The 12,282-nt window shown below is 37.6% G+C and overlaps 1 protein-coding gene across 2 annotated transcripts in view; it reads left to right on the plus strand.

Annotated features, from left to right (window-relative positions):
• The window catches only part of rras2 (RAS related 2), a 65,245-nt gene that overhangs the window by 41,570 nt on the left and 11,393 nt on the right, over positions 1-12,282 (plus strand). For both annotated transcript variants that reach the window (XM_073049506.1, XM_073049507.1), the window contains exons 2-4: positions 4,940-5,027; positions 6,859-6,961; positions 10,985-11,093. In XM_073049506.1, the coding sequence (XP_072905607.1) occupies positions 4,940-5,027; positions 6,859-6,961; positions 10,985-11,093 (300 nt within the window). The remainder of the gene's footprint in view (positions 1-4,939; positions 5,028-6,858; positions 6,962-10,984; positions 11,094-12,282) is intronic.

Consider the following 12,282-nt stretch of genomic DNA (forward strand, 5'->3'; position numbering starts at 1 on the left):
GGAACACATTGGGATCAATACATTTTGGCTGATTTAAATGGCTGCCCCAATTGACTGAAGTTTCATGGAAATAGTTATCATCCAGTATACACTGCAGTATTTTTGACTGTAAAGGACAAAATGGTGGAGATGCATAGTACAGCCAAAATAAAAAGAAAACAAAAATCACTGCTTTTTTAAAAATCGGTGTCCATTGACCCAAATAAATAATATATAACAGGAGGAACACACACAAAATGCTGAAGGAGCTTAACAGGTTAGGCAGCATCTATGGGGGGGGGGGGGGGGGAAGTACAGTACAGTTGACATTTCCATAGATGCTGCCTGGCCCACTGAGTTCCACCAGCATTTCATGTGTGTTGCTGGGATTTCCAGCGTCTGCAGATTTGCCACACAAGTACATGTGACTGACCCTGGCTAGAATTGAATTGAATTGACTTTCTTATATCCTTCACATGCATGAAGAGTTATGCCTTTATGTTATGTCTCCATCTAAGTGTACAATGAGCAATCATAGTAATTTATAATAAAACAGTCAATGTAACATTTGAAATACACTCAGATCAGCATGAGTTAATCTATCTGATGGCCTGGTGGAAGAAGCTGTCCTGAAGCCTGTTGGTCCTGGCTTTTTTGCTGCAGAACCATTTCCTGGATGGTAGCAGCTGGAATAGATTGTGGTTGGGGTGACTTGGGTTCCCAATGATCCTAAGGGGCCCTTTTATCACACCTGTCTTTGTAAATGTCCTGAATCATGGGGAGTTCGCACCTGCAGATGCGCTGGGCTGTCCGCACCACTCTGTACAGAATCCTGCAATTAAGGGAGAAACTGTTCTGCAAGTCTCCTGTCCTAAATAAACAAAGGGAATCCCAGCTATTTGGTTTTGTTCTTCGAGATGTCCCATATAAACAGCTGCCCTGATTAACTGATGGCCCAATTAACTGGAATCGACTGAACATTTGTAATTTATAGAATTTCTATATTCCATTGTACTGCTGTCACAAAACAAATTTTACAACATATGCCAGTGGTATTAAACCTGCCTGATTCTATTCCAAAGACCTTGCAAGTCCCTCAAAGAATTGAGTTGAAAGCTTAGCATTATTGATCTTGTAGGAATTATATTTTTAGGTGGTGGTGTTTATGCAAATATTCATCAGAATTGGGGCAGCATTCAAATCCAATATTGTAGTGCTGCTTACTGTGCATTTGCAAACTAGTATTTACTAATAAGCTACTTTATAGGGGATTTGTAATTCCAAATGGAAAATATGTGATTTTGTTTCTTGTTGGTTAGTATGTTCTGATTAGCTTTTAAATTATTTTCTAAATCCTTTTACTAATAGCATTGCTTTCTAAACTGATATCTGGCAGTTTGGAGTATATATGTCAGGCTTTTGGGATGCTGCCATTGCTGTAGGTGTGGTTTCCTTCCTGTAATTCATTTGTTAAGGGCTATTGCTCAGCTTGGATTCTGGAAGCAGTGCCATTCATTTTGCTGTGCAATATTAGTTATTACCTTTCATTTAATTTGGCAAGAAACTTGAGTATTAACAAAAATCTGAAAAATTGGCCAGAATAACATTATCCCATGGGGAAAAATTTTGGAGTAATTGAACCTGGTTCTGTGAGCTCTTTGAATAGACCTGTAAATTTGTTTCAGTACATTTGATAGCAAGAAATGGAAAGCCATTTAACTAATCAAGTCCACATATGTTTAGGTCCACGTAAATGGGGATGTTGCGTTACTGAACAGAATTGGCGAATAGTACTTTTTTAATGGACAAGATGGATTCAATAATTGGTCATTAAAAATGTCCATCCAAAACTTTAATTCTGTTTTTAAAGTTCTAGTGAGGCACTTGAACCTACAATTGCATCAGCAGGCATGTGTTCAAAGTTTCTTGTGCCCATTTCCAGCAATAGGCTTTTGAAATATTCTCTCATTTGAAGTTTTAAACTTTTTGTTCTTGCAGCTTTTGCTCAGTATAATAATTGGGGTATTTGAATTATAGTGATCAGAATCCACATATACTGTATACAGCAGAAACTTGAATGGTTAAATGTTGCCTCAGGAAGTTGCTGGACCCTTGATCTAATTTGCTACCACTCTACTGAAGATACAGACCCATTTCCTTCAAAGTAAATTAGTTTGGTACTTTCCAAAGTAAAATCAATCAATAAGTAAGAGCTATTAGTGTGTTTGTATAATGCTAGTCATTATAATTTTCAAGATGGCTTCCATCAAACGTTAACCAAGGTTAACTTGTTTTCACTATGTTCTCCTTCCATCTCTTTTTTAAAAAAAAATTGTAATGGCATTGATTTATCAATTTTTAAGAAAACTGGTTGCTAAAATTGCTGAAAATAAGTGCGTTTGGCAAAGTGGTATTCTGTGCTTGATCAGATTTCCTCATTCCTGATATTGGGACTAATAATTGTGGAATTAGAATTCAAATACCAGAATGGTTGCCAACATGCCAGTTAATTTGCAGCAGGTTAATGAGCTAATCAGAGTTAATTGGGAGAAATTTCAACTATTAAATCATACCAGCTCCACTTAACGTTTAACTCAAAACACTTACTGCGGAACAGTACTTGCATACTGTTTTGGATTGACAACTTTATTAGAGATTCTTAAACCTTTGGACCCTTAAAATGAGATGTCTAATTTCTGAAATAAGCTATCATTATAATAAACTGTCAGTTGAACTGCATGGGAGGGGAATGAAGTTACAAAACTTGTTTGCGTTCAAGCAATCATTCAGCACTTCAAATTGCAGACACCTTTTAGAATGTCTGTTTTGTCCAGCATTATCCATTGCTTAGACTATGGCATTGCAATGGAAGGACAACAGCACCATGCAGGGTGTTTGAAGCTTTACCAGTTTCTTGAGGCAAACATAGAACTTGTCTTGCTTCTGTTGCAGCAATAGGCCGTTACTAACAAGCTGTCCATTAGTGCGCACTTTCTGTTCCTGAGCCTACAGTAGTTGATCTTTCACCTGGCCGAACAGTCCTCCCTGCATTTCCATAACCTCAGCAGGAACCATACCTCAACCCTGCTAGGGAATCTCTAACTGCTGTATGTTTGACCGCACAATCGGTTAATTCTACATTTGAGTATGTAGGTTACTTTGTATACTATCAAATTGTTCGCTTGGATTCAATCAAATTTTTTTTAAAAATTGTAATACGTTATTACTGTGCATCCTGGATTTGGTTATTTCACCCATATAAACAACTCAATTTGTGATTCTTTTTTTCAAATTTTGGTTTTAAAAGCAATATCATGGAGATAAAATAGTAAGAATTTACTGCAATATAAGGGTTCAGGTACAATTTCAAACACAGTGGATTCTGGTTAATTGTGACACATTGGGACTAGAGCATTTTGGCCTAATTAAGTGGCTGCCCCAATTGGCCAGTTTCATGGAAGTAGTTAGAGAGGTATTTTTTTTAAAAGAACAAACTACCATTTAATTGAGTAACAAATTATCTATTTAAATGAAATGCAGAACAAATTAGAACATAGCCAATACTACTACAGTACTACAAAACTGTATTAGTTCCTAATAACGGAGGAATTCATCCAGTGTATGCTATGGTGTTCTTTTGATTAACTGTAAATTAATCAGTGCAGACATCTGGTACAGATAATAGACTTGAAAAATTCATTTTAAAAGTCAGCATAAAAAACAAAATAATGAAAAATCGCTGCTTTTTGGGTCGGCATCCATTGGCCCAAATGGATAACATAAATAGCACACACAACTGGTGCATATGAACAAACACCCGGTATAGATAATGGACAGCCTTCATGCAATGCTTTTGAAGATTGCATTCTCCAAATCTTCATTTTTATTGTTGTAATATTCAAGATGGCTGTCGATACTTTCAAATTCTTCGTAGCGTCTAACTTGTTGAAGGAATGAAATAGTTTCATTTTCACTCCCTGCTTCTTTTGGCATCTTCAAGCCTCAATACCGGAAATGGCAGTGAGCAAAATAGTTCCAAGTTGTCTTCCTAATTCCTTGTCAACTATCAATGACAAAAATTGCTGTTTTGAATAAACGCACAAACACGTGTACTTTAAAAATCGGTTAGCTTTAAGCATGGTGTGGTATTTAACAGCTGTGCAAGTGCACATGACTGATGCTAGTTAGAAACTGTTTGGCAACAGTCTCCTTTGAGAACTACAATAAGGCTAAAACAGTAAACACTCCAAGTTAAATATGTATATTTAAGCAGTCTTAATCTTGATCCAACCTAAAATAAACCTCTAGAACTGCTTGCTTGCACTACATTGAAATAATTTGCTACTCTTTTGTATGCTTGTATATTTTATTTTAAAGTTTCCATAAATTGATAATATTTAAAGTTAGAATGTGGTGACTAAATTAAGTAATGTAACATGCAGTTAAGTGGCTTAAAAGGAGAAACTCCTGGTCAAGCAAAAGTGGATGATGGTTTCTGGTTATTGCTGCATTGCTTTATTTTGGGGGAAATGGGATTTGGACTTGGTCTTGCAGGATTGAAAGTGAAAGTTGTGATCATCTAATAGTGTAGATACCTCTGGGTGAGACTGTAAAAATGATTAAGTAATTTTAGATTTTGACAAAGGGTGTATAATACAAAAAATGATATGTTCTGTCAGTTTTGCTGCAATGTGGTGGTTAAGCTACAGTCTTTAGAAACACTAGTAGTGTTAGTAGTGTTTCTAAAGACACCAATGTTAAAGCAGCCACCATAAGGATGATCAACCAAAACACTATCATTTTATTATTCTGAGAGCTGTGTAAAGCTGAAAATGTAATTGTCTACCTTATCTATTAAAATGCACCAAAAATTGAAGAGGTTTGGAATGCGGGAGTGGGATTTTGGTTGCTGAAATTCTGGCCTGTGTAAATGAACACTCTAAATTTTCCTCTTTCACAGTCTTATTTTGTTACGGATTATGACCCTACAATTGAAGATTCCTATACCAAGCAGTGTGTTATTGATGACAGGGCGGCAAGATTGGATAGTAAGTATCCTAATATCAGGGTAAGTCTTTGGGTTTTGTAGGTTGATCATGGCAAGAACTTTTAAGTTATCTATTGAAGCCTGATCCATTCCACCAACTGTTCTCTCCTTGGTCATGTAAATTCTTTCCTTTTGGCTATTTATCTAACTCCCCTTTGAATGCTGCAATTAGTAGTTCCACTCCCTTCTGTAATCTTCAAAAAGCTTTTACAATGGAATGCAGTGTAAATAATATTTGGTTAAAGTGTGTTTGGCTGGTAGCTCATGTTTGAATTGGAAACTGGCTATTAGTTGTATCCACTCTGAATTCTCAGGACACAAGTTTGAGAGATGAAGGTCAGAGGCTAGGGCTTCTGCATGCACTGCCACTAAACAGTGAGCTTAGTAGAAGAGTGGTAGATACATACTTTATTGATCCCAAAGGAAATTCCGGTGTCACAGTAGCATTACAAATGTACAGATATACAAATATTAGAAGAGAACTAAGATGTAATTTTTAAAAAAGTTACCTCAAGACAGTCTAACAGGAGGGGGTCATCCAACTATAGGTTGACTCATTGTGGAGCCTAATGGCCGAGGGTAAGAATGACCTCATATAGTGCTCTTTGAGTTGTGCAGTCATCTTAGTCTGTTACTAAAAGTGCTCCTCTGTTCAGCCAAGGTGGCATGCAGACGGTGAGAAACAGTGTCCAGAATTGCCAGGATTTTCTAGAGGGTCCTTACTGAAGAAGATTGATATAGATTTTATGCTGAGGGCTGGTGTAGGAATAGCCCCTGCATAGAACCCTGCATAGAATGGTGTCTGAAATTAGCTAGGGAAAAGTGATTTAATTAAGGGTTGTTATTTTTACTGATTCTATATATTAAATTGCTGCTGTTTTAGTAATCTATTTGAAACTATTTGTACTCTAACATTTTATAATCGGAGCCAGGACTAAGTAGCTATCTGTAGAATCTTTGTTTTGTTAAAGGTTGATGGGGCCTTGTGTTACTATGCCCAAAACTGTGTTGCAGTAGGAGGCTGTTTTGGCCCATTTCAGCCTATTCCAACTAGCAGAGCAATGTGATTTTCCAGCTCATTTTCCCTGAAGTCATTAAGTTACTCTGAACTGGAAGAAGCAAAGCACTTGTGGGAAGCTATTATGGAGAACTTGCAAATTCTGTTGGAGGTCAGGGTTGAAACAAAGTTGCCAGAGTTGAGAAGCAGTTGCTTTGCTAGTTTAGTTGGCTACTTTCCCTAAACCTGCTCAGAACTTCATTAGGCATCTGTTGGTTGTGGAAGGTAAGCTCATCCAGTTCCTAATATCTGGCGTTTGGGCAGGGCTGGGCCTATATATTAGACAGTAAAAGCAGAGATAACCCAGGCTGGAACTGTAAACCAAATTTTGACTGTATATTGCCATTTCTGTGATCATGAATTTGATTCATGTAATTGACTTCCCATGTTTATTGTTACTCAAGTTTCCTTGGCTAAAATCCTTTTCGTAATTTGCTATTTAAGAAAAATGATGTAAAAGTCTCCTCCAATAAGGGAAAAGTTTCTTGGACACCCCCAATTACAATTCATGATTTTTACAGTGCAGTTATCATTTCTCATTAGTGGTTAAAGAAATGTCATTTTGTCTAGGCATTGGATGTGTGGTAATGATTATTCCAGTTCATGTAAAAACCAATAAACTGCAAATTCTGGAAATTGGAAAACAATGAACATCTGAAGAGAAATGAAATCCATGTTTTGGGTGAACAATCTAGCATTACAACGTCTTGCACTTTGTATTTTATCTGTTGTTTGTCTTTCATCTAATCTTGTGAATTTTCTTTTTGTCACTTAGTTTTAGACACAGCAGGACAAGAAGAGTTTGGAGCCATGCGAGAGCAGTACATGAGGACAGGAGAGGGTTTCCTGCTGGTTTTCTCTGTTACTGATAGAGGAAGGTATGTTTGAAACATGGTGTGGAAGAGAAATCATGTGGATTTTCAGTGTACCAAGTTTAACTTGATCTATAAAGTGCAGTATTATTGGACTACCATTAAATCTTGCACTAGCTTGTAATCTAATAACATAAGCTGATATTGATATTAGTTGATGAGTAGCTTCAAATTAGTGGTTTCCACTTAGTTGGGTCAAATTGGGACCACTCCATTTTGGCCCAATTAAGCCGCTACACTGATTAGCTGAAGGTTCATGGAAGTAGTTAGAAAGGTATAAAAAGGACAAGCTGATGTTTAAACAATACACACAAAATACTGGAGGAACTGATCAGGCCAGGCAGCTTCTATGGAAAGAGTACAGTTGATGTTACAGGACAAAATCCTTCAGCAGGACTGGGGAGAACAGATGAGTCAGAGTAAGAAAGTTGGGGGGGGGGGGAGCGGAGGAAGGTGAAAGGTGAAGCTAGAAGGGGGTGGGGTGAAGTAACCGGGAAGTTGATTGGTGAAAGATGCAGGGCCAGAGAAAGAGGAATCTGATCGAAGGCCTTGAAAGAAAGAAGGCAGAGGGGCACCCAAGGGAGCACTCTAGGGCCCTGAATGGTAGTGAGAGAGGAGGCCTAGGGGCAGGTGTAGCACTTGTTCTGCTTTGCAAAGATGAGTGCCAGGAGGGAGATCAATGGGGAGGGATGAATGGACAAAGGAGTTGTGTAGGGAGTGATCCCTGCGGAAAGCTGAAAGTGAGGGGGAAGGCAAGGTGTGCTTGGTGGTGCGATTCCGCTGAAGATATGGAAGTTCTGGAGAATTATGTGCTAGATACAGAGCCTGTTGGGGCGGTAGGTGAGGACAAGATGGTGAGAGGATGGGGTGAGGGCAGATGTGCACAAAATGGAAGAGTTGTGGTTGAGGGCAAAGTTGATGGTGGAGGAAGGGAAGCCCCTCTCTTTAAAGAAGCACATCTCCTCCAACCTGGTGAAGATGATGGTCTGCCTTCTTGCAATGCTTTTGATGATTGTACCCTCCAATTCTTTGTTTTCATTGTAACATTTAAGATGATTGTTGATACCTTTATAATTTCTAACTTGGAGTAGTTGAAATCATTTTATTTTCACTCCCGGGTGTTTCTGGCACCTCCCAAGTTTCAGTGGTTGAAACCATGGTGAGCAAAACAGTTCTAAATTGTCTTACTGTGTATTTCTCACCAACTATCAGTGACAAAAATCACTGCTTTTTGAACACAAACACATGCAACTGATGCTATTTAAAAACTGTTCACACTAAGCATGATGTAGTGTCTAACAGCAGCACAAGTGCACAGAACTGACGCCAGTTTAAAAACTTTGGCAACGGTCTCCTGCCCCAATTATGTATCCCAAACAAACCAAGGGAATCCTGGCTCTTTTTCTCAATTTAGTTTCAGTTCTTTGAATTGTCCCAATGAACAGCTACCCTGATTAACCATAAGATACAGAAGCAGAAGTAGGCCATTTGACCCATTGAGTCTCCTCTGCCATTCAGTCATGGGCTGATCCAATTCTTCTTGTCATCCCCACTCCCCTGCCTTCACCCCATATCCTTTGATGCCCTGGCCAATCAAGAACCTATCAATCTCTGCCTTAAATACACCCAATGACTTGGCCTTCACAGTTGCTCGTGGCAACAAATTCCACAGATTTACCATCCTCTGACTAAAGTAATATCTCCACATCTCTGTTTTAATTGGACGTCCCTCAATCCTGAAGTTGTGCCCTCTTGTCCTGGAATCCCATACCATGGGAAATAACTTTCCAATATCTAATTTGTTCAGGCCTTTTAACATTTGGAATGTTTTTATGAGTTCCCCCCTTATTCTCCTGAATTCCAGGGAATACAGCCCAAGAGCTGCCAGACTCTTTCATTCTTGGAATCATTCTTGTGAATCTTCTGTGAACCCGCTCCAATGTCAGTATATCCTTTCTAAAATAAGGAGCCCCAAACTGCACAATACTCCCAAGTGTGGTCTCACGAGTGCCTTATAGAGCCTCAACATCACATCCCTGCTCTTATATTCTATGCCTCTAGAAATGAATGCCAGCATTGCATTCACTTTCTTCACAACCGACTCAACCTGGAGGTTAACCTTTAGGGTATCCTGCACAAGGACTCCCAAGTCCCTTTGCATCTTTGCATTTTGAATTCTCTCCCCATCTAAATAATAGTCTGCCTATTTATTTCTTCCACCAAAGTGCACGACTGTACACTTTACAACATTGTACTTCATTTGCCACTTGATTGCCCATTCCCCTAAACTATCTAAGTCTCTCTGCAGGCTCTGTTTCCTCAACACTACCCACTCCTCCATCTGTCTTTGTATCATCGGTAAGTTCAGCACAATGGCCCAATTAAATGAAATCCACGGTATTTGTTTTAATTGTTTGACTTCATATTGAATAATGAGACTACATTTAACTTGTTAACTGGTGATATTCCCTCCAGTAGCATGGTAAACATACTGTAATTTAAATCACAATTTTGTCTTGTTGATGGTGGAGAGAAGACATGAAATATTAGCAGTCATAAATCTGATCTGTGGTCATCGTACTTGTGCTGTGAATGTCCAAGAGGTATTGTGAAGTTAGCTCCAAAGGATGAAAATCCAATTAACTGCAGATGCTAGATATCTAAAGAAAAATCTGAAAATGTTGGAAATACCCACCAGTCAGGCTGCATCTGTGGTAAGAGAAACAGATGACATTTCAGGATATTTGGGGTAAACACAGCACACATTTCTTTCATAAAGTAGAAGTAATAATTTACAGGGAGGTGAGGGAGCATCAGTCTCTAGAATATATTTTGTCTCCTTCCCAGTACTGATGAACAGTCAGTTCTGAAAAGTTAATTGTTTTCCCATAGATATTCCTTCACTTGCTGAATATTTCCAGCATTTTGTTTATATTCTATTATTTGAAATAATTTGTTTTCATTGTGATCTGTGGTTTTTGATCAGTTATTGCCTGTCCATGTCCATGAATAGGAACACACAGTGCACCATGTTCTGTGTTTTGTTGTGTAAGTCTTTGAAATCAATTTTGTCTACTAAATGGCTCATTCATTCCCTAATTCTTTGGCACATAAGACTCAGAAGTTCATACACTCAGTGCCACTTGTTAGGTACACCCTGTACACCTCATTAATGTAAATATCTAATCAGCCAGTTATGTGGCAGCAACTGCGTTAGCCTTGTTCCCCCAGTCCTCTCCAAAATTACTCAGTCATTCACAGCCCCCCACTGTCATTCACTTAACTCAATTGGGCGGAGAGATATTGGCTGCTGCATTGACCCCTTGAGTTTTCTTCGATTATCATACTTTAATCAGTAGAGAAATCTAGTAACCTGTTGATGTCATCACGAGGCAGCATTTAACACAACAAATGAGCATGTTGAGAACATTTTGATTTTTTTTTGAAAAGCAGTGGAGGTTTGAATTCACTTCAGTTTAACTGTTGTTCCATACACATTTCAAATTCCATTAGGAATTCTGATTTGAAATTGCATGTCCTAACATATGGCTGGTCTTTTGGAAAAGCAAGTGGTTAATCTTCCAGTTCTTTTATATCCACTACTTTTAAACTGGCTTCAAACATGATTTCAGTTTTCTTTTGTGTGCGGTGGTTTACTCAGTGTTTTGCTTGGAGAAATTAAATTCTGGTAGCCAACACTTGGTGATGTTCTTTTAATCAGTTTGGAAGCTGATTAATTTTGTGGTGTTGCCTACAGTTTTATCAAATGAAATTGGTTCGATTGAGGAAAGCACAATAAAAGTTGGAAACCTTTTAAGTGTTCATGTGATAGAAGAAGAAAGGCAATTGTGAATCAAACATAATGAAACATCATACAAATTTAGCAAAAGCTTTTGAAAACTCTTGATCAATTTTTTTGGGTCAGATCGAAAATGGGACTGGTGTGAATCAGATTAATTTTTCCTTTGAGAAGAATATAAGTTTGTGTTAGACTCTTCAAATTATATTCAAGATATTTTTTTCTTACAGTTTTGAAGAAATTTATAAGTTCCAAAGACAGATCCTTCGAGTGAAAGATCGTGATGAATTCCCTATGATCCTTGTGGGTAATAAAGCTGACTTGGAACATCAAAGGCAGGTGAGCACCAGGAAGTGACCTGGATTTTCGTGATGCTGAACAGTGAGGTCAATAAAAATAAAAGCGACCTCCTGGGGTTATTGATTTTTGTATTTTGACTGATGTGTAGCTTCCTGACATATGCAGAAATGTCAGAAGGATTGAAACATCAGTCAAAATGCTAGAACCTTTTTTGTATAAAATTTAAAATTAAGCTCTTTGTATTTGTAAGAGTTTGTGCTTTCATGAATTATTCTAAACCATCAGCACTGTTTGGTTCTTTGAGTGCTCAAAAATAGAATTAATGCCCCAACTTGCTATGCGGAGCTATTGCAATACCAATTTAATTCTGACAATGGAAAACATCCTTTTTATATTAAGTTAATCATTGAAATATTTAATATAGAGAAATGCTTAAATACTTAATGAAAATAACAGTATTTTGTAATTTAGCTTTACCAAAATTAAACTTTGCCATTTTAGTCTAAAGTTCTGACACGTTAATATTTTGCTTTGGCTATGACTGGTTGATTCCAGTTATTATCATCCTGTTCACTGATTTATTCTTAGGGATGGAAATCTGTCATACTCAGTTGGTTTAGTGTATGTGCCTGCAGACGTAATGACTTTTTAAACTGCCCACTGAATGTTCCAGGAAGCTATTGAATTTAAGATCAATTAGAAATAATAACTGACTTTCTCTGCCTGCATTGCCCATTGGTGTATTTAAGCTGCTTTTTGTTTTGGCTGTTTGGGATTCTGAATTGTCAAGGATAATGAAGCTACTTTCCCAAATGGGATTGGGTAGCAAGGATGCATGTGATATTTGTTGTTATTTTTATTGTCTAAATTAGTTTTGCCCTTTCTATCCTTTGGAGAGGTGATACTAAAATGTTAACTTTTAAAACATCTATTTAGGCTTCAGATTCAAGTAGGTAAGATCGTATTTTAACATCTGTCATAACTTGACAACATTCTCTATGGGCATAGGTATCACAGTTGATGAATTCATAGGAGGATTTGCAGAGGATTTTATTGTACTCTGCTTTTGGTGATCCTTAGCTAGGGGTACTTAACTGTTCGGAGCAGTGCTTTAAGAAAATTAGTATTTTGGATCTTGTACGTGTTGAATATAATTACATAAACTCGAGTAGTTCAATTATTTTAACTTTGCGCTAAGTATATTATTGTAATTATAGTAGGATAATTG

The sequence above is a fragment of the Hemitrygon akajei genome, chromosome 6 (genome assembly GCF_048418815.1).
Source record: "Hemitrygon akajei chromosome 6, sHemAka1.3, whole genome shotgun sequence".
NCBI classification, from domain to species: domain Eukaryota; kingdom Metazoa; phylum Chordata; class Chondrichthyes; order Myliobatiformes; family Dasyatidae; genus Hemitrygon; species Hemitrygon akajei.